The 25,850-nt window shown below is 41.0% G+C and overlaps 1 protein-coding gene across 4 annotated transcripts in view; it reads left to right on the top strand.

Moving 5' to 3' along the window:
- Window positions 1–25,850, top strand: part of TSC22D2 (TSC22 domain family member 2) — a 65,336-nt gene that overhangs the window by 14,046 nt on the left and 25,440 nt on the right. Inside the window, exons 2-3 of one of the 4 annotated variants that reach the window (XR_013276878.1) lie at window positions 4,905–4,973; window positions 6,813–6,968. The exons of 1 other annotated variant lie outside the window; for it this stretch is intronic. Coding sequence is in view for 1 of the 3 variants with exons in the window: in XM_077488185.1 (XP_077344311.1) it covers window positions 4,905–4,973 (69 nt within the window). In the remaining 2 variants the exon portion in view is untranslated. The remainder of the gene's footprint in view (window positions 1–4,904; window positions 4,974–6,812; window positions 6,969–25,850) is intronic. 2 more of the 4 variants (XR_013276879.1, XM_077488185.1) reach the window with 2 other exon arrangements.

Genomic DNA, 25,850 nt, shown 5'->3' with positions numbered 1-25,850 from the left:
TATTACCGTGTGTGTGGAACTCTGGGGGGGACATTACCTTGCAGAAGGACTTCCCCAGAGTTGCAAGAGTTAGTGACACTAAGGCTACTTTCATACTGAGGCGCTTTACAGGCGCTGTAGCGCCTGTGAAGTGCTTCTCGCACCCCAGTGTGAAAGCCTGTGTGCTTTCACACTGGAGCGGTGCTGGCAGGGAGCCCAAAAAAGTCCTGCAAGCAGCATCTTTGAGGCCCTGTAGGAGTGGTGTATACACCTCTCCTCCTACAGCGCCCCTGTCTATTGTCATCAATGGGCAGCGGCACTTTGTAGGTGCTTTTAACCTTCAGCCGTTAAAAATAGCAGTGCTTTACTGCCAACACCCACCCCAGTGTGAAAGTGCTCTTAACGATATCCAAATTCTCTGAAATTTTTTGTTTTCATGGAATAATTGGTAGTGCATATTTTTATGTGCACTGCTCTATGCAAATGACAACTCCATTCGACCATAGTCCATAGTCCATCTAAGGAGTGAGCGAGAGGATGGCTACATTCTTACATACATACAGAACTAACACCATACACCCTCCCCACTCGCCTGGTCCTTGCTGTACTTTGCCGTTTCGTGCACAAGACACTACGGGCGTGCGCACACTCCTGCTTCACAGCGATGGGAGCTGATTTGCGGGGCCACCCGCGATCGCTTCTCAGAGGCAGAACGGAGATCTGCCAATGTAAACAAAGCAGATCGCCATTCTGACAGTACAGTGAAGATCGTCTGTTCCAAGTGATCGGGAACAGTGATCTCTCTACTCCCAGTCAGTACACTCCCCCCACAGGTAGAAACACCTGCCTATGACACACTTAACCCCTTCCCTGCCAGTTTCATTTATACAGTGATCAGTGGATATTTTTAGCACTGATCACTTTAATGTCACTGGACCCAAAAAAGTGTCAAGTGTCCAATCTGTCCACCACAATGTCGTAGTCCCGATTTTTAAAAAAATCTGTTCATCCCCATTACTAATAAAAAATAATTAAAATGCCATAAATCTATCCCTTTTTTTTTGTAGACTCTATAACTTTTGTGCAAACCAATCAATATACGCTTATTGCGTGTTTGTTGTTTTAAAAAAAAAATAAAAATGTAGAATACATATTGGCTTAAACTGATGAAGAAATTTTAGTTTTGACTTTTTTTTTTTTTTTTTTTTTTTTCAAAACTCGTCTTTTTGCTAATAGCACAAAAAATAAAGACTGCGGAGGTGATCAAATACCACCAAAAAGGTTTATTTGTGGTGGGAAAGGACCTCAATTTTATTGGGGTACAGCGTCGCACAACCGTGCAATTGTCAAAGTAACGCAGTGCCGTATCGCAAAAAAATGTCCTGGTCATTAAGGGGGTAAATCCTTCCAGGGCTGGAGTGGCTAAACCAGTTGAGTGGGGATAGTATTTTAATTTTTTTTTCCTTCTTATAGATGTCAATAGATTTAACCAATTTGTGATCAAATATAAAGGATGGAGTGGCTTTATGTAAAATGGTTACCAAACATGACAAGCCTCAAAGTATTGCATGCTCATGAAAAGGCATCAAACTTCAGTACTCAAAATTGTTCATAGTTTACACTTTTAAAGCCTTCATAGTAAAGCTGCATGATTAATCATTAATCAGATCGCGATTCTTCCCCCACAATCTTAACAAATAATTTTCCCGATTCTATGCAGAGTTCTCTGCTCACAGCTGACGGCTATCCTAAAAAAAAAAAAAAATATCCAGGCATCCTGCCAAGTTTATGACATTGCTTATGGAAATAAAGATACATTTGTAACACTGTCCTTTTAGATCAAAGGAATGAATTTGGGCCGTAAATTAGGGAAGTTTTAACTACTTAAACGCTAAACCTTTTTCTGACACTAGTTGGTTATAAGTTAAAATTGGTATCTTTTGCTAGAAAATTACTTAGAACCCCCAAACAAAAACCAACTTTAATAAATTAAACTAAACCGTAAGGCTCGGTTCACACAGGGGGCAACACGACTTGCCGTGCCGCAACCTCAGCGGCGACTTGCAAATGACTTCTGTATAGAAGTCAATGCAAGTCGCCCGAGGTCGCCCAAAAGTAGTACAGGAACCTTTTTTCTAAGTCGGAGCGACTCGAGTCGCTCCTCTTAGAACGGTTCCGTAGTACAGAACGGGGGCGACTTGTCAGGTCACGGCAAGTCGTGTCGCCCCCTGTGTGAACCGAGCCTAAAGTTAGCCCAATTTTTTTTTTTTTTTTTTTTTTTTTATATAATGTGAAATGTTACGAGAATCGTGATCTTTATTCTAAGCAAAAAGTGCTTCTCATTTTGACCAGAATCCTGCAGCTCTAGTTTACAGGGTTTCCCATTTAGATAGATGGACCTAGAATTATTACTCCCTTCAATATTCATGGTGATGCCTTGTTTGTGGCACACTCTCTACATCTTTGTATGTTGGAACACCTGCACAATTTTTATTTATTTTTTTTTCCCTCCGTTTTAATTAAATTTTGTATCAAATGGGCTGATGGCCTTCTATGTGATTAGAATAGTAGAATCAAAGTCCTTACTCCCGATGTGATGGCATAGTAGAAATCAAAGGGCTCTTTTTTTTTTATTTATTTTTATTTTTTGGAGATATTGGGGGTCCATTAGACCCCCTAATGCCACCTATAGACCAAACCGAAACTGATCAGGCAGAGATAAAGTTTGATCAGCTTCTTTCCCGCCCACAGTAACTGGTGTATAACCACTCTGAACCTGGAAGTCATGTAGTACACATGACTTCTGTGTTTTGCCAAATCGCTTCCACCTGCACAGAGCTCCACATTGCTGCATACGCAAAAATGGGTCTCTGCACTCTTGTAAAAGAACCCCAATGGAGACATGAAATGTATACTCGTTTCTGCTTTACGTTATGTGGAGAGCACCAACCTGGCATCAATCTGTGATTGCAACCCAACTTTAGAGTCTTGTGATTTATTGAGAATTAACGGTACATGCAGCTAGAGAGGTCAGTGAATGCTGTTTGTTTTTTTTTTTTGTTTTTTTTTTTACAGATAGGTTCACCTTTACACATGTTTTACAAAAAAGCTCAATCCGTTCTGAAGATGGTGGGATACACCAAGCATCGGTGCACAGCTCTAGATATCCGCATACAAACACTCCTAGCTTTCCTCTCCACCCACAATCCTTTACTCTTGGAGAAAACACTGAGCAATGGGGAGGAAGGTTGATGGGTTTATTTGAGGATTTTGGGGGGCAATATTACCCTCAGCTGAAGAGGTTGGCATTTGTTTTGGGGGAATGGAGCACAGTTTTTTTTGTATATTGGGGACAATGTGTTTCATACATGTAAATTTGCCCTTCAGTTCTTTAACCATTTGTTAGGATTATGTAAATGTACATAATCCCTACACTAGTGCACTTTAAGCCACAAAGGCCTGTCCTGACCTCACATACAATGTTCACAGAAGAAATGGCCATACTCCAGGGAATCCATCATGTAAATGATTTATTCAGAAAGAGGATTACACATGGTTCACATTCACCATGCTTTGGTGGCTTTGATCATAGATATGATCTCTAATGCATTTTGCCCATGATGGGCTTAGTCATAGAGGGTGTAGTTCAGGTAGGGTGTGCGGTGTGTACTCTGCTTGCTGGGTAGGTAAGTCTTTTACTTGGATTCACTGCAGTGTAGCTATTTATTTTGCAGACCTCACATAGATGTATCTAGGTAACCGAATAGCTCTACCTTCTGAGCAACATAAAGGCCTAAGGGTTTATTCTTTAGATTCTAATGGTTGCGATCAGAAGAAAGAAATATCTTTGTAAACGTGTATTTGAACTTCGTGGTAGCGCGTATGGGATAAAATTCCTTGAAAAGTCCTCTACGTTTGGCACCAAGGTAGAATATGACTGCGTTGGAATAAGAACAGAGTACAGCTCATTTTCCATAGATAGCTGACCAGTATGAACTGCACAGGCTGCATTCCAGTAACTAATGAATGGATATGATTGTGAACTGTCGGCTACAGCAGTTAACCAGCTGAAAACCTAACTGTAAGCCCCAAAAGTTTTAGGTCACTATTACTTCATTTGCTTAAAGACCTGCTTGTGCACTGTTAATTAAAGCTGATAAATTGTACCATTCTCACATATGGACATCAAAATACAAATTTTCGTCTGAGACTTGTTGAGCAGCTTGACTTTACAAAGTGCCGTGTGTTTAGGCAAGTGTGGAGGAGCCTCTAGTTTGGTTGACAGTTTTCCTGTTAATTTGCTGCCAAACACTTGGATCTTACAAAGTCAACTGAAAGCTAAACCATTCAGGGCACTGGTGAGACTGTGAATGTTTTGAGCCTTACAGGTATTTGCCTGTTGTATCTGTGTACATACGCATCAACTGAAAATATGGAATAAGCATTTTAACTGACAGCAATCAGGAGCCAATGGTTCCCGCTGCACTCAGCCAAGCCTTTGAGATGGGGAGAGAAGGGAGAAGAGCTACTGTGGACATGCACAGTGCTGGATGGAAATCGGGTTCGGTGAGTACTATTAAGTGAATGTATTAAGGTAAAAAAAAAAACTTTTACCTTTTACAACCACTTTAATATATTGTCATTTTAGAATAGACCAATTACTAATTTTCTAGAGCTTTGTAACATAAGGTCATTGGGGGGTTATTTACGAAAGTCAAATCCACGTTGTACTACAAGTGATTTGTTGCAGTTAAATAGATATAAAGGTGCACACAAAAATGCTTTTTTATTCCCCCCCCCAAAGATTTGCTCATTGCCTTTGTTTTATAGGGCTATCTGTTTTGCTTTATTATATTTTAGCTCCACGTTGTATACATCATAAATGTTTTTAAAAATGTTTTTCATTTGGTTCTTGGGTCTCACAGGAATCCTTCCTCAGCTTTCTATGAAGCATTTCAAGTGAAGTTCCAGGGTTCAAAGAAACTGGGTAATAGGTATGACAATAAAATGACCACATGCAGAGATGTTTGCATGGACAGCTTGCAGTGAGCTTGATTCTTGCATTAACCAATTGGGAATGGTGCTCTCTAAATGATAACAGCTTTTGCAGGCCACTGTATTCATTTGGGTGTGTGGGTAGCTTGTGATGTCAATTTGGATGTAGAATTAAGTAACCATTTTTATTCCTCAGGGTTTTCTTGCTCCCTTCAATGCTCAAATCCAGTTCTAGTCTTCCAAATATGTACACCTCATGTATGTTTCTTTTAAGATTTATCTGCATTCCTTTTTCTATACAATTCCAAGGAATATTATTTATAATATTATTTTTATTTTTTTGTGGTCCGAAAAGAATATTTGTCCTTCTTTTTTTTTTTTTTTTTTTTTTTTTTTTGGATCGTTGTCTCCATGTTTTTTTCAGAACACAAGTCCATTTGATTGGGTTTCCAAATTTTGAGACCCCCTCATTTCACTTTTTAAAGTTCTTGGCTGACTGATTCCAGACCAATGGATACAAAGGTTCTCAAAATAGAACTTTTTTTGTTTATTGCAGTGTAGAACTATATTTTGCTAAAAGATTGATAAATCTGCATTAAAAGTGTTGCCTCTAAATAACTTGGAAGCTGTTTAAGACAACCCATGCACACAGAAATAATTCTAGGAAAAAATAGCCCTCTTTCAGTGACTGCAACTAATAAAGGTGTTGCAGTTTGAAAAGCGGAGGAGGAATGTTGCATGTCTGAATTTTTTTACCGATGGCGACGCAACCTTTCAGACAAATCCTATGGCCAGTTATGGTATACCATTGTATGTTCCTCTGCAAATTCATGGCCATTTAGAATAGCTGAAAAAGTTTAATTGGATGCATTTTAAAGGTAATTTCACATACTTTTATCCCCACCCAAATTTCGTGAACATAGATGTGTTAAAGGCAACAACACACTTAAAATAATATTCCCTTTACCTGGCTCTGGTTTGAGCACAGAGTTCAGTACCTGAACTGATTTGACCGTGAGGCAGTGGAGTCCTCAGATGCCAGTGAAAACCGGGGATATTTTTTTTTTCACCATGTCATTGGTTTTCTGTACCTTTTTGGATGTATTTCCGATACAACATGGCTGGACAAAATATTGTAGAATTCAGGGGCTTGGCAGCTGATTTTAAATGTAATCTATCTTCTGTTTAGATCAAGGGCTCGAGTCTAGCACTGCAGGCTGCCATTGTCTAAATCCTGAAAGCAGTGCACACCTGAGCAGCTTCACACACAATAACAGAAGAGTTGGCCTGCTGTGCTGGTAGACATAAGCAACAGTTGCCCATTATGGGGGTTTGACTAGCTTTAATGTTTAGAATAGAAGTAGGCCAACAACCATTGTGGCTAGCAGATTGAATAACTTAGAGGGGTTGAAAAGTGTCCCAATTACTGTTGTCCCCTTCGCTGTGATAAGTGAACTTTTCTCCTCCTCCCCTCCCCTTGGACATAAATGCACATGTTCACCTGAGCTGAATGTTTGTGTTTATGGTGGAGCTATTGGCTTGGGGCCTACCTATGGTGTGGGCAGTATGTGCCATAGTTATACTCGTTTATTTCTTCTACAATAAAATTGAGGATATTCTTTGAATAATACTGGCCCCACACTATTGTGTTGGTTAGGCCTGTTAATTGGATCGTTTTCACCATCATTTTTCAGAGGTGAGAATGTACCTCCTTTGGCTACATTCAAGTTTAAGTCGCACAGTGTTAGTCTCCTCCTCCCAGAAACCTCAGTTCCTAATTCCTTGATGCATGCTGAGGGAGACTTTTAAATCTAATTGTGTACAACTTTTTTCTTTAGTCTTTTAGATCTACAGTATTTCTATTTTGCTTTGGAAGACCCTGGAACTGGATTATAGCAGTCAAGGGAGCAGGGGATACCGTAAACGAGAAATAAGGTTGTGAACACCGCCTGATTTAGCACCTTATTCTATGTCCCAAACAGAAAAAGTGAAAGGTAAGAAGAATTTCCCTTGCTGAAATAGGTCCTCTATGAAGCTCCATGAAATACAGGATTTGAAACAAAGCTCTCTGTTTAGTCATATGTGTTACACAGTGGAATTCTGTACTATACTCAGAATGCCGGGAGATGTAGCTCCTCCTCCCCGAGCCTGCATGTACCACTGACGTCAGTGAGTGCAACGTGAATGATGCAATTCATCGCTGTCCACTTCCAATTCTAGGAATAATGGCTGTGTAGTTACCATACCACTGCACAGGAAGCAGAGAGCCAAATGTACAACTCAATCCTGTTGTGAGGATCTATGCCCCCTTCAAGTGTATGTCAGCTCATTATATGCTTCAGCTTCACTTGTGAGTGCGATTTAAGAAACTGTCCATGTTTACATGTGTTTATAAAATATCTGCTCTAAAGGTATGATTTTTATTTTTTTATTTTAAATCCATGATTTATTTAATCAATGATTTATTTAATTAAAAGCAAAATTGGTGGCTTTATCTAATCACTTTGTATTCCCCCTCCTTTTGAAGCAAGTCTGAATCATCAAAATATATGTATATTTATCATTCTGAATATCATCATGCCTTACTAATCTTGTGGTGCACAACACAGGTGGGCTGTGCTTCTTTGTAATGGTCTGTGTGTTGCATAATTTGGCCTGATTATTATTAAAATATAAAAAACATTTTTTTTTTAATCTTGCATGTATGAATTTGTACACTGCAATGATGCTGGCATTAATGATTGTAGGATGTGTATTAAGTGACGCACATGACTTGAACACTGCATGAGATTGAAGTTTTTATAATGCCTTCTAAATTCTAACTGCATAGATTGAATATTCTTTGCTTCCTTCGGGAAGCTTTTATTTTAAGCCTTGCCATCAAGGTTGCCATGTGACTTATCCCTGGAGTTTGAGAGACCAGATAATCATCAGGAGTGAATAAGTAGGGCCCTATTTAGCAAGGATATTGTGTTTGGTATGAGTGTGTCCAGATGTATCCTGATGGAAGTAGCATCAGTATAACTGAAATGCTGAGCAGCAGATCACCAACATTGAAGTCGCCTTAACATACTACTTACACTTTACAGCTCTTTCACGTTGCAGCTGTGTTAGTGGTAAAGCGCCGCTAGTTTTAGCTACGCTATTCAGCCTCTAGCGGGGTGCTTTTAACCCCCTGCTAGCGGCTGAAGAAAGGGTTAATATTGCTGCTGCCGAATTGCTGTGTAAGCGCTTCAGCAGCGCTACCCATTCATTTCAATGGGTGGATCACCACCTGAAAGATACTGCTTGCAGAACTTAAAACATCTTGCCAGAGCAGCATCCCAGTGTGAAAGCACTCAGGCTTTCACACTGGGACTGCAGATGAGGCCTATTTTTTTAGCACTAAAGCACCTGCAAAACGCCTCCCAGTTTGAAAGGGGTCTTGAGCATCTTTTGAGTAATAACAGCAGAAGAAAAAATTACAGGAAAATTTGTTCCTCTGTGTCTCAGGGAAATCAAATAACGATCTTGACAATTGATGGGTTGGTGTTGTGTGTTTTTTTTTTGTTTGTTTTGTTTTTTGTTTTGTTTTTTGTTTTTTTGTTTTTTTCCTGTAAATACTGGATGTGTATTAGTAATTAGGAGGATCCTGAGTGATGGGTGATTAAAGGGTGGCTGAAGATGGTAAACTTATAGTATGTAAAATTTGGAGAATAATGCTTGGTTTGCACTAGTGTGATTTCACATGCACAGAATTGCATGCCAAGGGAAATCATGCTTTTAATGGTGTCCATTCACATCAGTGCGACTCAGCATGGAGCAATTTTGGAGAAGGGTCCTGTACTACTTTGGTGCGATTTTGGCCCTATAGAATATACAACGTTGTTTCCAAGTAGCACTGCATAATCGTGTGAAATCAGATCAAAGGCATATTGCAGCAGTGTGAAACTAACCTTGATAAACGATTGTCGCAACTTTACCAACTACTATGTAATTAACTGGGTGACAAAAATATATTTTGATGTGGTAAGATGTGGATTGAGGATTCGGGCTTGAGATACTAGCTCCTTAACATTTTTTTTGTTGATGTAAAAATGGGGGGGGGGGGGGGGGGTATGCATTAGAATAAAATACTAGACAAAGAAGTCCTGCTTGTACTGAAGAAAAAAAATCTCTTGTATTATAAAAGTGCTATGTAATTGTAAGCTAATAGTGTGCATGCTCTGAAACGCATGCGTCTGCTGCTTATGTGTATCTAAATCCATAACAAAAACCTATTTCAGCCCTTAGATGGATGGCTACATTTCTTTACCTTTCCAGGCTGTTTTTTCTTTTTCACCTGGTAGTCCTGCTATTAACCACTTCCCATCCATGCCAATTCTGACATATTTTTCTCCTACATGTAAAAAAAATCCACTTTTTTTTATTTTATTTTTTTCTAGAAAATTACATAGAACCCCAAGCATATATTTTATTTTATTTTTTTTTTTAGCAAAGGTAACTTTCTATCTCGCTCAGTATATGCGCAGGAATTTTTCTAACACCTTTTTTTTGGGGGGGAGGGAAAACAGTTTCATGCCTTAAATTAAGAACAAAACCATAAAGGTAGCCCAATTTTTTTGCATAATGTGAAGATGAAGCTACGCCGAGTAAATAGATACCTAAGATGTCGCTCTTCAAAATTGCACACGCTTGTGGCATGGCACCAAACTTCCGTACTTAAAAATCCCCATAGGTGGCGCTTTAAAATTTTTGACTGGTTACATGTTTTGAGATACAGAGGAGATCTAGGGGTAAAAATTATTGCTCTAGCATTCACAGCAATACCTCATATGTGTGGTTTGAAGACGGTTTTCATAAGTGGGCGGGATTTATGTATGCGTTCGCTTCTGTGTGCGAGCACACGGGCAGGCATCGTTCTGATATACCCACTCAAAGTCAAGGACGTCGTATGACGTACGGCGGGCGGGAAGTGGTTAAACCATCTCCAGTCCCCAAGTAGTGACAACTCTCACTGTATTCTGTATCTGTGGAGGAGTAGCTTTGTCACCCTAGGCTGCTCTTCTGACTTGAACCAACCCCAAAACCCAAATGTCCATTACATGGGGATTATTTAGTAGTTTACAGAAGTCTGGGAATATATTTGGGCTGATTCTGTTGTCTGAAGATCGATCTTCCAAGGGTCAGATTTCTTGCAGACTGCGTTGCGTGTTTTCCTCCAAGGTTTCGGTTTATGAAAAACCTCTTCACATCATACTGCTTTACAATGGAGATGGTATGCTGTGATGTGCAAACCTGGCATTTCATCTGATCTTAAAATTGGTCTCGTGAGATCATAGTCTTTTCAGTTGACTTCCGAATCTACTACATGCCTTTTGGCTGACTGTAGTTAAGGCATCATGGTTTTCACAAACAGTGATTTTCATTTTGTCGTGCTTCTAAGACCTCATTCACACAGCATACATATCCACAGCCTTGAGAACGGCTGTCTTTGCCTGGGTGGTATGCACAGGTCTTCTGTACGTCCACATGCAGGCAGTCTTATTCGTGTCTTTTGGAACACAGCAGCTGCTCAGACATTAGCCCCAGTTTGACAGCTGTGTGGGGGTGCATGTCCTTTAACGCACACTGCTCTGCATTTGAGGACTTTCATGGCTGTCAAATTGGGATGAGGCTCATTGCTGTGATGGTGGAAGTGAACAGGTACAACTAGGCCTTAGCAAGGTCCTTGGAGAGTATTCCAGTCAGGCTACACGAGGCATGTAAATGGCCTACACCTATAGCAAGGGCATTATTCCGCATTAGTTAGAGCCACATGATTTGTTTTTATCTACAAACACTCCTTACCTGTGTAGGCAGTTTTTTAGAAAGGTTAACTAATCCTTTAAATTGGTAGTAAACTTCTAAATATGATTTTTACATACAGGTAAGCTTATAATAAAGCTTACCTGTAGGTAAAAAAAATTTTCCTAAATGTGTACTGTTTAACCACTTGCAGACCGGACCATTTTGCTGGTCAAAGACCAGACCACTTTTTGCGATTCAGCACTGCGTCGCTTTAACTGAGAATTGCGCGGTCGTGCGACGTGGCTCCCACACAAAATTGACGTCCTTTTTTTTTTCCCACAAATAGAGCTTTCTTTTGGTGGTATTTGATCACCCCTGCGGTTTTTATTTTTTGCGCTATAAACCAAAATAGAGCGACAATTTTGAAAAAAACACATTATTTTTTACTTTTTGTTATAATAAATATCCCCCAAAAATATATAAAAAAAATTTTTCTCCCTCAGTTTAGGCCGATACGTATTCTACATATTTTTGGTAAAAAAAATCGCAATAAGCGATTGATTGGTTTGCGCAAAAGTTATAGCGTTTACAAAATAGGGATAGTTTTATAGCATTTTTATTAATAATTTTTTATTATTTTTTTTTTTTTTTACTAGTAATGGCGGCGATCAGCGATTTTTATTGTGACTGCGACATTGTGGGGGACCCATCGGACATTTCTGACACATTTTTGGGACCATTGTCATTTATACATTAATCACTGCTATATAAATGCAGTGATTCCTGTGTAAATGACACTGGCAGTGAAGGGGTTAACCAGTGGGTGGCAGTGTAGGGGTTAAGTGTTCCTAGGGGTGTGTTACTAAATGTGGGGGGGGGGTTGGGCTTTCATTTAGTGAACACTCATCTCTGCTCCAATCACATGGAGCAGAGATCAGCGTCACTAGTTGCTAGGCAGAATGGAGAAATGCTGTTTACTTTGCATTTCCTCCATGCGGCCGCTCCGTGAGACGATCGCGGGGATGCCCGCGGCGATCGAGTCCGCGGGTCCCGCGACCGGACTCATGGGGGTCCCGAGCAGCGCAGGAGCGCGCCGCCGCCGGCGCGCTCCCGATGGCAGGGCGGCATTGAATATTGGACGTACCTGTGCGCCAATATGCCTGCCCGTGCCATTCTGTCAACGTACATCGTCGTGTGCTGGTCGGGAAGTGGTTAAGAGCTATTGTAGTGAACAGCAGCCGGTGACTTCACCAGTGCTTGCACTCTCTGCACACCCGTTCCTTCAGAGCTGGGTGCTGTCGCCGAGACTCTCGTTTGCACGCGTGGGAGTAACATCATTGCAACTCAACCTTTTAAGCGAGTGAAGATGGAAGCCTCTACATTGGTGCCAGTGTTCCGCTGGAAGTCTTAGTTTCAAGGCAAGCCTTTCATAACTTGCTAGTATGTAATGCACATTATAGCTTTGCCTGGCAGGGAGAATTTTTTTATTTTTTTTAAAGTTTACTACCACTTTTAAGGTTCATCCTTTATTATGCAAATTTTAAAAGGTTCAGGAATACAGAAAAAAAAAAATGTATACTCTGGTAGATTGCATCAGCACCGATCGCCGCCGGCTTTACCCAGAGAACTGAGTGATCAAACACCGCAGATTACTTAGTTCTCTCCCCTCTACTCTGAGCAGTCACATTTGCTTTACCCCTCCAGCCCTCAGGATTGCTTGATTGGGGCAGGAGTGGCTCGCTCTGGCTTTCAGCAGCATGCTGGAAGTCTGAGCTAGCATCTGGCCCAGGCATCTGGGTGGATCTTTTCTGGCCTGGAGTGACAGCCGATGGCTAGCTTGAGCCCTTGTGTTGGCTGAAAATGGGTCACAGGGGTGCACAATGAACTGCACTCCTGTGATCCCTAGGAGAATAGCCAAAAAATAAGTATATCTGCTTCGGGCATTCGGGTACAGCAAAAGTTATTTCTGCTGAATGCCCAATAAACTGAATGGTGTTGCTCCGCAACCATGTACAATACTGGTGAGCGGTTTAAGTAGTTAAAACAGGCAGTAACGCGTCTCCTCACTACCTAGCCCTAAAACAATTTATTTTAAATGGACAGTGGCCAAAGGATGTGGAATGTGGAAGAGGGCAGTTGATGATTGTGGTATTTAAGTATGCTTCAGGCATAACTTGGGATACCGTGTGTATGTATGTGTGTGTGTATATATGTATGTGTATATATATATATATGTGTATGTGTATATATATAACAAATTTGTGTTACCTTATCCATATATGACTTCTCTTCATGATCTTGTTCATCCAAATTTATGTCCATGTAGGGAAAAAAAGCATGTGCAGCAACCATGGTTGCTAATTGTCTGTGGATTAAAACATTGTTGCAGACAAACTGCTGAAATCAATTAAATACAATTGTATACTGTTAGAGAGTTTGCAATTCTGTTCCAATAGTCTTGTGATATACAGATAATGGCACACTGCACAGCCAGGCAGATGAAGTTTTTATTTCCTGGTTCCATGTTTTGGTTTCCTACAATACCCGTTAGAGTGCAGGACGGAGCGACAATGCTGTATTACAGTACAATAGGCAGACTGGGAGCAGAAATGACAGAAGCAGCAGAGCTGAACGGGAAATATAGTTAACTGCCCTGCTGTGCATCCAGCCTGAGATGTCTTGCTGCAAAACTGGGGGAACAGTTTCTATTATGTTTCAGGTAAGACGGTTACCCATGAATTTCGACTGTGAATCAAGCTGTTTGGAGCTGTTCTTTTATCTGGATTACTTGGGAAGGGTTTTAACCATATTGCTGTTGGGGAAGCTTTTTTTTTTTTTGTTTTTTTTTTTACATTTTAAGCATTGATTACAGTGGCTGGGAACAAATTCATAAAAGCGTTAACTAAAGTTAAGTTACATTTGAAAAAATTGCCCATAAATACCTTCCTAGCAAAGACTGCCCGTGTCTTTTGCCATAAACTCTCCCCACATGGAGTTGTGGCCAGGAAATGGAAAAAATTATTTGGACCTAGTGGAAGAAGTTGATGATGGAGTCACTAAGGAAAGCACATCGCACATGCTGGTGGAGGACCCTCTGAAAGGTGATCTACTGTAATGTGCAGGTGCCCCAAACCAGGCCAAAAGAATCGCTTGTACAAAACTCCTGTAGAATGCGATTCCCTTCACCTCTTCTTCTCAGTTCTTTTCGATTGCCACGCAGCGCGCTCACTCCTGTGCTGCAGGGAATGAGCGTCTTGATGTTTTGTGCCTCTCAGAAAATTGGAGCCGGATGCTGCTGATCACTTCAGTAGGAGTCTTTGTGGCAGGCTTTTTGGATGTTGGTCATGGCCTACTACTAAGGCATAAAAACAAAGGATGTTATTTGTAAACTGCACAAGGTATATTTTAGTGAAAAGGTGAAGTTGGCCTTTAGGATAAGGTATCGACCACACATGGAACTCCCATTGTGAGTTAACTTGGGGTTCACGCACATGTACGATTTGACCACTATAGCGAATAAACGCTTTATTTTATTTTTTTCCGCTCAAGGACATGCATCCTGAATGCAGGAATTTCAGATTTTGAGATCCACAAAAAACATTTTTGAGCAGCTCTTCATTAGATCTCTTAAAACGGAGAATTTTCATTTTAATATTTAAATTTTTTTGCTTTACCTCAGAGTACTTGTCTGTTTTACTTTCTTGGCCTTCTACTGAGCAGTTCTATTGCATAATATATTGTTTGAGGCAATGAGGAAGGGTAAATACAAGCGAAGAACCGTTCTCTAACTTTCTGTTATGTACAGTGAAATTTTTGTACATATTTATATACTGTCTTCATTTTAAAAACAAGTTCTTGAAACTTTTCAGTCATGCTTTTAAATATTTTATATATATATATATATATATATTAGTGCCACCTGGTGGTAAAAATAGAGTATGACCTCACCAAATAAAAAAAATACACTTTTTTTCCATAGCTTTTGATGTAGGCAGAAAATAGCAGTAGTAATGGAGTACCTGTAACTTTATAACCTAATGCTCCAGGTTTCATTGTACTGCCATGAAAGACAATATTACATTAAATTTTATTAAAATATTCAAACTTTTTTTTGTAATTTTTGAAAATTAAAGATTAATTCCTTGATTAATGGTTAAATTTTTTTGATCAAAATTCTTTTGACCGGTACTCACCTCTCCACCGACTTCCCGGGTCTTCAGGGAGTTCCACCGGAGGTCCAATGACATCACCGGACCCCACCCTTCCCCAAGTGCCTCCGTCTGCTAACGAAGGGAAGGGGGGAGGAGTCCGGGGACGTTGAAGTTTCTGATTGAATGTAAGGGGAGGAGCTACGCATGACGCCCCCTGCTGCTGCCCTATGGAACTAACACGATTGTCGGCTTTACATGCCGTGTTTTTATCATCTTTATGTGAGTAGTTTGTGTTTGAACACAAAAATTAAATCTTAAGCGGTGAGCACTTTGTTCTTTTATTTCTACCCACGACCTGAGATTGTGAGAGAAGTTTATGGTCCGTGTTAAGCCTTTTGATACCCGCCTGCATGACCATCTGTTTGCACAGGGGTCCATGCCATAAGGTGAGAGTGATTCATTAGACTGGAGGTGGAGGGATTGTCGCGCTACTGTGGGGAAAAAAATGACTTGCGTCAGTGCTACAATTTGAATTTAAAACGTTTGTGTGAACTGTGAAGTTAAGTCATGGATTGTGAAAACTAAGTAGTGTCGGGTGATTATATATAGTGTATACCACATTTACCACTGACTTATGCAGAGTTGCAATGCAAGGAGATCAGCTAAAAGTAGTTGGATCTGTGTTCTAATTAATCGATTAAAAAAAAATCGATTAATCGAACACAAAATTTTTGATCAGTAACAGCCCTACTATTTTGATATGCCTTGAAGAAAGCCATTGGCTACCTACACGGTATTGGAATTGTTTGTAAGAAAAACTATTGCAACTGCTTTTAAATGCAAGTTCCTCCAACTACATGCAGTTGGGTTCTTGCAGCCGTAATGCTGTTGTGAGTTTACTCATTCGCTGCACAAATGGATCTGGGGCACCACCATGTTGCTGTAGTACACCACAAGTTTTGATGTACTGAATGACACTTGATCACCTACTTGGCAAAACAGCCTCTTCATAATCCCTAGATCTAACTTCTATCAAATTTAAAGGGGAATTCATCTTTAACAATAGGTAATAATAAAATCGCATCACCCTTCCTGTTCTGGTCCCCATTTCCCTTCTTGCTGTGATAAAATTATCTGCTGATCATGGCTTTCTGTGTATCAGTCTATACTGGTGACCATGCAACACTATGGCATTGGCAGTTGCTAGTGGTCATTGGTTTTCGTGGTCACATGACGGCACTGACCAATGAGTCTCTCTCCTTGATTCTCAACACAATGGATAAGTTCAGTGGGAATGTGTTGGTAATTCATCTTTTTATTTTTAGGTGTAAAAGTGGAATTACTCTTCATTGCTCTAACAGTAAAGCACCTTTTTTGCAGTTTAAGATTAAACCTCCTTTCGTCACATCTTAAATTGTGGCCACATCTTTTTCACGGATCTTAGAGTAAGCCAGTTATTAGTCTATTTAATCACCTTTTTGATATACAGTATCTCACAAAAGAGATCCCCTCACATTTTTGTAAATATTTTATATCTTTTCATGTGTGAACACTGAAGAAATTACTTTGCTACAGTGGAAAATAGTGAGTGTACAGCTTGTATAACAGTGTAAATTTGCTGTCCCCTCAAAATAATGCAACACACAGCCACTAATGTCTAAACCGCTGGCAACAAAAGTTATTACACCCCTAAGTGAAAATGTCTAAATTGGGCCCAATTAGCCATTTTCTCTCCCCGGTGTCATGTGACTCATTAGTGTTATAAGGTCTTAGGTGTGAATGGGGGAGCAAGTGTGTTAAATATGGTGTTATCGCTCTCACCTTGCTCATACTGGTCACTGGAAGTTCAGCATGGCACCCCATGACAAAGAACTCTTAGGATCTGAAAAAAAAATGTTGCTCTACATAAAGATGGCCTGGGCTATAAGAAGATTGCCAAGACCCTGAAACTGAGCTGCTGCACAGTGGCCAAGACCATACAGCAGATTAACAGGACAGGTTCCACTCAGAACAGGCCTCACCATGGTCAACCAAAGAAGTTGAGTGCGCATGCTCAGCATCGTATCCAGAGGCTGTCTTTGGGAAATACAGTGCCTTGCGAAAGTGTTCGGCCCCCTTGAACTTTTCAACCTTTTGCCACATTTCAGGCTTCAAACATAGATATAACATTTTTATTTTTTGTGAAGAATCACCAACAAGTGGGACACAATTGTGAAGTGGAACGAAATCTATTGGACTTTTGAAACTTTTTTTTTAACTAACAAAAAAATGAAAAGTGGGGCGTGCAAAATTATTGGCCGCCCTTGCGTTAATACTTTGTAGAGCCACCTTTTGCTGCGATTACAGCTGCAAGTTGCTTGGGGTATGTCTCTTTATCAATTTTGCACATCGAGAGACTGAAATTCTTGCCCATTCTTCCTAGCAAAACAGCTCGAGCTCAGTGAGGTTGGATGGAGAGCGTTTGTGAACAGCAGTTTTCAGCTCTTTCCACAGATTCTCGATTGGATTCAGGTCTGGACTTTGACTTTGCCATTCTAACTCCTGGATATGTTTATTTGTGAACCATTCCTTTGTAGATTTTGCTGTATGTTTGGGATCATTGTCTTGTTGGAAGATAAATCTCCGTCCCAGTTTCAGGTCTATTGCAGACTCCAACAGGTTTTCATCCAGAATGGTCCTGTATTTGGCTGCATCCATCTTCCCCTCAATTTTAACCATCTTCCCTGTTCCTGCTGAAGAAAAGCAGGCCCAAACCATGATGCTGCCACCACCATGTTTGACAGTGGAGATGGTGTGTTGAGGGTGATGAGCTGTGTTGCTTTTACGCCAAACATATCGTTTTGCATTGTGGGCAAAAAATGCGATTTTGGTTTCATCTGACCAGAGCACCTTCTTCCACATGTTTGGTGTGTCTCCCAGGTGGCTTGTGGCAAACTTTAGACGAGACTTTTTATGGATATCTTTGAGAAATGGCTTTCTTCTTGCCACTCTTTCATAAAGGCCAGATTTGTGCAGTGTACGACTGATTGTTGTCCTATGGACAGACTCTCCCACCTCAGCTGTAGTTCTCTGCAGTTCATCCAGAGTGATCATGGGCCTCTTGGCTGCATCTCTGATCAGTCTTCTCCTTGTCTGAGCTGAAAGTTTAGAGGGACGGCCAGGTCTTGGTAGATTTGCAGTGGTCTGATACTCCTTCCATTTCAAAATGATAACTTGCACAGTGCTCCTTGGGATGTTTAAAGCTTGGGAAATCTTTTTGTATCCAAATCCGGCTTTAAACTTCTCCACAACAGTATTACGGACCTGCCTGGTGTGTTCCTTGGTCTTCATGATGCTCTCTGCGCTTTTAACAGAACCCTGAGACTATCACAGAGCAGGTGCATTTATACAGAGACTTGATTACACACAGGTGGATTCTATTTATCACCATCAGTCATTTAGGACAACATTGGATCATTCAGAGATCCTCGCTGAACTTCTGGAGTGAGTTTGCTGCACTGAAAGTAAAGGGGCCGAATAATTTTGCACGCACCACTTTTCAGTTTTTTTTATTTGCTAAAAAAGTTTAAATTATCCAATAGATTTTGTTCCACTTCACAATTGTGTCCCACTTGTTGGTGATTCTTCACAAAAATTTTAATTTTATCTTTGTTTGAAGCCTGAAATGTGGCAAAAGGTTGAAAAGTTCAAGGGGGCCGAATACTTTCGCAAGACACTGTAGACATGTGAGTGCTGCAAGCATTGCCGCAGAGATTGAAGGGGTGGGGGGGGGGGGGTCAGCCTGTCAGTGCTCAGACCATACGCTGCATCAAATTGGTCTGCATGGCTGTCATCCCAGAAGGAAGTCTCTTCTAAAGACAATGCGCAAGAAAGCCCACAAACAGTTTTTTTTTTTTTTTATTTTTTTTTTGAAGGACATGGATTAGTGGAACCATGTCCTGTGGTCTGAGACCAAGATAAACTTATTTGGTTCAGATGGTGTCAGATTGTTCTAAAGGGAAATGCCAGAGGTGACCAAACCGTTTTTTGGGGTCCATATTATGAGGGTTTTAGTGATAAAGCAGACAAAAAAGGGGTACACTGGTCCCCCAAGTGAGAGTCCTTTTTAATGTAGTAAAACTGTTTACCAATTTGAGTGTGAAAAGGGGGGAACCATGCCACGTTTTTAAGCCAGCCATAGATGGATTGTATTTAGTTCAGTTCAGCAGGGATCAGCCGAAGTTCAATCCCTGTATGGATGGGCTGACTGTACTGTACTAAAGGTAGATCTATTGATCTACACCAGTAAAGCCAGCCTGTCGGATTTTTGACACGCGATTACTGCCAGCACCTATAGCCACTAGGAGAGTAATCATTGTATTCTGCAGGCAGGGAATGCATCCCGCACACCAAATCCCCCCTCCCCTTTTCCCCGTCGGTAGAACACAATAGCAGGAGTTGCACTGACTATGTTGAATTCAACTTTTTTTGCAGGAAAGAATTGAATCATCTGACGGGTGTCCAAGCCTTTTTTCAAAGAGGGACAGATTTTGATGAAGTGAACATGGGTGAGGGTCGACCATTATGCCTGACATTCTTTGAACACTTAGACTGAATTTTAATGGTTCATCTGAGCACTAATACACTGCCCAACAAGAATTCTCTTGCTTTTTTTGGCTGTGTGTGGTGAAGAGATGAGCTTGGGCGTGTTATTTGGATATACCGTTTTTATCAGCGTATAACACGCACCTTCAATTTTAAGAGGGAAGTTGCAGGAAAAAATCTTAAATTTTACTTGCTCTGGAAGTAACTTCTGCATTTCCTTATTACATTCTCAGTTTGAGATGTCCAGGTTTGTGACAGGCTTACTTTAAACTGGTTGGGATCGTTTGTCATAACATGGGCAAGATTAAAGTGATTGTAAAGTCTCTTGGTTGTTTTTATCGGGGGGGAAAAAAAATGCTATACGTACCTGTTCTATTGCAGTGGATTTGCACAGAGCAGCCCAGATCCTCTTCTCTGGTCCCTCTTCTGTGATCCTGGCCCCTCCCTCCTTTTCAGTACCCCCACAGCAAGCAGCTTGCTATGGGGGCGCCTAAGCCGAGTCAGCTCTGTAAATTTGGACACGGATCCCCAAATGTGCCCCGCACCCTCTCTCCCCCTGATCGGCTGCCAGTGCTGTCAAAGTCAGCTAGCCAAAGGCGCCACTGCTGTGTGTCTAGCCAATCAGGAGGGAGAATCTTGGATGGCTGAGACTCTCGTGGACAGACACACACCTCAGGAAAGTATTAGGGGGGGATGCTGCACACAGGATTTTTATAGCATGCATTAAGATAAAAAAAAAAAAACCCACCTGCCTTTACAACCCCTTTAAGTTATGTCCAGCTGAGTCAACATAAAACATACACTTGACAGCCTCTAGGTTTACAATCTTTCTAGGTCAGCTCTATTGTCGAAGGGATGTAAAATCAGTGACTAATGCAATTGTTTTCAAATCTTGTGACACACTTACCCAGGTAAACATTGTATTATAATTAGATTATGGCTTCACCTTTGAGAGAACAAAGACTCTAAAACAACTCATAGATGTGATTTTTTTTTTTCCTTCCTTCCTAACCTCGGGTGGAATTTTAAGAAAATTGCTAAATTCCCCAATCTACACTGCATCGCTATTGCGTTCTGCTGAGGTGGGAAGGAGGGAGTTTTCCCAGCTGGCAGAACACAATTACTGCTAGTGGCTATAGCCGCCGGCAGTAATTGCCTGTAAAAAAACGGACAGGCTGGTTGTACCCAAGTCGATCGATGGATCGATTTTGGGACAACCAGTTTGTCATAGATGGATCAAATCTCAGCTATTCCCTGCTAACCCAGCCGAGATTTGATCCATCTATGGCGAGCCTGAAACTACCTAAATACTTGAAGAAATTTGATCAAAATTTTTCATTTTAAGAACATTTTGTTTTATTTTCTAATCATTCAGGGGGCCAAATCATCTCTTCCACCACTCACCAGTGTTTCTTGAGCTTACAGTTTTTACCGGCGCGCCTCAGACCCTATTGGTGCATGCCGGCTGGTCACAGAGGTGAACAGAGAGATATATATTTATTTATTTATTTATTTATTTATTTATTTATTTATTTATTTATTTATTTTTTTATTTAAGTGTATTTTTTTTTCCCCAAAAATTGCGTTTGAAAAAACAACTGCGCAAATACCATGTTACATAAAAAGGCAACGATTGCCCTTCTATTCCCTAGGGTCCCTGCTAAAAAAAAAAAATTATGTTTGGGGGTTATAAGTAGTTTTCTATAAAAAAAAAATACAAATTTAAACTTGTAAACAAAAAGTGCCAGAAAAGGCATCGTCTTCAGGTGGTCATAATCAATGAAAATGTTGAAGTGCCTTCAAACAACATTCATCAAGTCGTGGAATATACTGAGAATTTTCTCAAAGATTGTTTGAAAATCAGTGGTCAGCTTTAGGGCCTATTCACACAATTTTCCATTGGGCTGCCCTGGGCAGCATTGCCTAGTGTGATCTCAATGCAAAGATAAGGCAGCTTGTGGTGTTCCCTATGCTGTCAGTTTAAACCACTGTGTTGCAGTGGTGTGCACTTTCGAAAAAGTGCTGCATGGAGTATTTTCTTTTTTTTTTTTTTTTTTGCTAGTACAGCGTGAATAAAGTCTTAAATAGAAAAAAAAAAAAGTGAGATGGGCCGAGATCAGTCTTTCCAATGCACACCAGCTGTCATGCAATCAGCGTGGATGCTGGTATGAACCATCCCTTAAAGCAGAGTTCCAGGCTAAAATTAAAGTAGGTCTTGAACAATAGAGCACCCCCCCCCCCCCCTTTTTGGATATTTTCGTGATGAGGTACGTCATATCAGTATTGCATCTGACCCTCCTCCCTCAACCCCACTGCCTTCTGAGACCTCCGTGTGTCCCAGAAGATGACGGGACCATTCAGAAAGCAGTGTGACTTGAGCATGCGCTGTAGGAAACGGGCTGCCGGTTTTCCTTTCTTGCATTGGCGACACCTGAGGCAATCACGGGATCCCTGGACAGGTAAGTGTCCTTATATTAAAAGCCAGCAGCTACAGTATTTGTAGCTGCAGATTTCATTTTTATTAGGGCTGTTACCGACTAACATGTTCGATCAATCGATTTTTTTTTTTTTTTTTTTTTTTTATTGATCGACTAATTTGATTAATTATAACGCACAAACAGATCCAACTACTTTTTAGCTGATCTCCTTGCATTGCAACTTTTGAATTAGTCAGTGGTAAATGTGGTATACACTATATACAATCACCCGACATTAGTTCGTTTCCACAATCCATGACTTCACACAAATACGTTTTCAATTCAAACTGTACCACTGACGTAAGTAATTTATTATTTTTTCCCACACAGTAGCGTGACAATCCCTCCACCTCCGGTATAACTAATCACTCTCCCCTTATGGCATGGACCCCTGTGCAAACAGATGGTCATGCAAGCGGGTATCAAAAGGGTTAAAACGGACCATAAACTTCTCTCACGTCTCCTTAGATCTCAGCGAGGACGCCAGGTCATGGGTAGAAAGAAAAGATCTAAGTGCTCACAGCTTAAGTATAAGATTTAATATTTGTGTACAAACTACTCGCATAAAGATAATAAAAACACAGCTTGTAAAGCCAACAATCGTGTTAGTTCTGCAGGGCAGCTGTGGGTGACGTTGTGCGTAGCTCCTTCCCCCGTACGCGTTACGTTCACTCAGAACTTTGACATCACAGGACTCCTCCCCGCTTCCCTTCATTGGCAGACGTAGGCACTTGGGGAAGGGGGGAGGAGTCCATTGACATCTATGTCCGTGACGTCACCGGATCTCCGACGGAACTCCTTGAAGACCCGGAAGCCGGTGGAGGTAAGTACCGATCAAAAGAATTTTGATTGATCAAAAAAATTAATCGAGGAATTAATCTTTAATTTCCACAGCCCTCATTTTTATTTTTTTGAGGCTGGAATTCTGCTTTTAAGGAAATGTAATGATCTTACATTTTTCTTTTAATTTGCTTCTTACAGCTTTCAGTATAAAAAGTTGAAACTGTAAGGGAATAAAAAATGTAAAGCATTTGTAAAGGCAATTATTATTATTATTATTTTTCCTGGAAAATAACAAACCTATTATACTATACTTACCTGCTCTGTGCAGTGTAACTGCACAGATGGGCCCTGAAGCTCTTTTTTCTGGGGTCCCCTCCAGCACTTCAGGCTCCTCCTCTTCTCCCCACCATGGGAAGCCCCTTTCTATGGGGGTGCACCTGAGAGCACAATCTCAGTGCTGCTCAGCCCCATCCCCTGCTGTCTGCTCACAGGATTTAATTGACTGCCTCTGTTTTATGTGTTTGACAGGCAAAAAAAAAGCTGTTCATGCAGTCCAAGTTAGCATTGTTTCCTGCCATCTATGTGGACTGCAAAATGCCTCCCTCGATTATGAATAGGGAGGTGTTATGTATTCCTTACTCCATGTCCTGAGGTGACAATACTGCTCAGTACGGTTTTCCCCCTAGGGCTATAAATATGTTTATGGCAGCATTACCAGGTAAAATAAAGGGAAAAGGTGTGGGGGGGGGGAAGTGGACTAATACAGCCACCACATCCTAAGAATGGGTAGGCTGCAGAAATATCTATTTGGCTCTTGGGTTCAGATGCACTTTAAAGTGTATTTAACAACCCCCACTGCAATGTAATATACTGCAGCTTACCAGTTCTTAAGTGGCTGCTATAGTTTATTTTTTCAGGTTCTGTTCCTATTTCTTTCACTGTGATCTGTCGACACTATCACAGGTGCTCTTGCACTTGCCAACCACATGCATTTTGGCACTCACTGGTCTGCTTTCTGAAAATATATAATGCTTTTGTAGGGTTCCAGTAGTTTTCAGGCTTAGAATGTGTGTTTTAACATGGTTCTGGCAGTGAAAGGGTTACTTGACAATATAAGAAGATGGAAGCTGTCATTGCTGAATAGTTTTGAAGGTGCATATTCTAGGATCCAGGACAGGAGACTTCCCTGCCTTCAGAATACTCTGATCAGCAATGTAGTCTATTGCCTGCATCGCTGATCGAGCGGCTAAAATCCAACAGGGCAGTTGTACAGAAATGATCGGTATACCAACTTGCATTCAACAGCGGTGGCCATAAGCTTTAGATTAGTGATTGTATTTCTGGTTTTCAGTAAAAAGAATTTGTAGTGCAGGCCCTTTGTTTTTGCTTGCCTGTGATTGGGTATTGGAGAGACTCAAGGTATTATCTGACGTATTACTTTACTGCTGTGTGTTTCAATATTGACTGATAACTGGCTGCACAAAAAAAATTGGGTTCACAGTCCTCTGTTCTTTCCTTCCACTAGAGGGACTTTGTGGATTGCCACACTTTAGATTGTGTTTAAAGATCACATTTCCTGTGTTAAAACATAAGACTGATCACGTACAGTAAAGTTTTGGGAAACTATATTGCTTGCTACTGACAAATCAGGTTTAGTGCTGTTCACATTGTTGTGATTTTCTGATGCAACTTGAGTCGCATTGAATCGCATGACGAGGGAAATCTTTTCAGTGGTGACCAGTCTCATCAATGCAACTGTGTGGTGCGATTTTTGGATAAGGTTCCTGTGTTAGTTTGGTGCCATTTCAGTGTGATTTGGCTCAATAGAATGTGCTACCCACACCCAAAGTCGCACTACATAATCACACTGAAAATCGCATCAAAAGGGGTTCACAGTAGTGCGACCCAAGCCTCTTAGTGATGACCCAGTTATTAGGCAAATTGTTCTTTTACCCATTTTCTTGATTCCAATGTGGCTGACTTTTTTAAAGGCTCCAGATATACCTTCTCAAATATTTGAAAGCTGCTGTGATCACCTAGGACCTCCAAGGAAAAGGGTCCTGAAATATCGTAGATTGCCAATGGTGATCTTGCCAGGAAATGGGAGCGGTTACCTATCAAAACTGGGTACCTGCTAAATAAAGTGTCAAATGTGACAGTCGGTGGGGGGGGGGGGGGGTTGGCACGCGTGTGAACAAGCAGACTTTTTAAAGCTATTTTTTAAAGCATCTTCTGAAGCTGGCTACACATTATTACTTTTTCTTTTTCTTTTTTTTGCAACCCATTGATTTGATGTGCTGGTGTAGCTCTGCATAGAAACATATCCGATTTTAGACTTTAGGCTGGGTTCACACTGCAGCGATGCGGAAACGCCACGAATCCGCTGCGTTTTCCCGCATCGCATGCCTCCCGCCGGCAGTTCACACTGCCCTATGCGGACTGCTGGGAGTGTCAGTGAAATGTTAATGACACCCCCTAGATCAATTCGCATATCGCAGTGCGATCTGCAAACTCGGACAGGAATCGGATCGCATGGTGTGAACACCCATGCGATCCGATTCTGCTGCGGACCAAAAAAGGGTCCCGTGCGAGTTTGCGGCGGGTGCGATGCGAATTCAGCCATACTATCTGTATGGCTGAACTCGCATCGCACAGAGATCGGATGTGATTTGCAGTGCGGTGCGAATCGCATCCGGTTCTCGCTGCCGCAGCGGTGTGAACCCAGCCTGTTAAAGCTTAATTAAACCAAGCTGAAGTCTGGAGCTTATTGGCTGTTGTGCACAGCTGCACTAGATTCTGATTTTGCTCAGGTTTTAGTAAATCTCCCCCATTGTGCCTCTAGTAAATTATTCTTAGTTAACTTAATGTGATCAATTCAGAATGACTAGATTCCTTTAGAATAAAGAAATAATTGATGGTTGACATAATCTGGTTTTCCCTCCTCTAGTGCTGGATAATTTATCTAATGGGCTGGCAAGTATTGACACACCCATTGTTGATAAAACTTTAAAGCTCTGCTACATGTCTGGTGACACATCGATCCCTTGCACAAGTCTATACAAACTTTGTACGTGCACAGGAAAGGTTTGAGCATTCCTCTGCAATTTTTTTT

This window comes from Lithobates pipiens, unplaced genomic scaffold (assembly GCF_037356315.1).
Source record: "Lithobates pipiens isolate NorthernLeopardFrog02 unplaced genomic scaffold, aLitPip1_a1.2 Scaffold_18, whole genome shotgun sequence".
NCBI lineage: Eukaryota > Metazoa > Chordata > Amphibia > Anura > Ranidae > Lithobates > Lithobates pipiens.
Note: the sequence above shows the minus strand (reverse complement) of the source record. Positions and strands in the feature narration are given on the sequence as shown.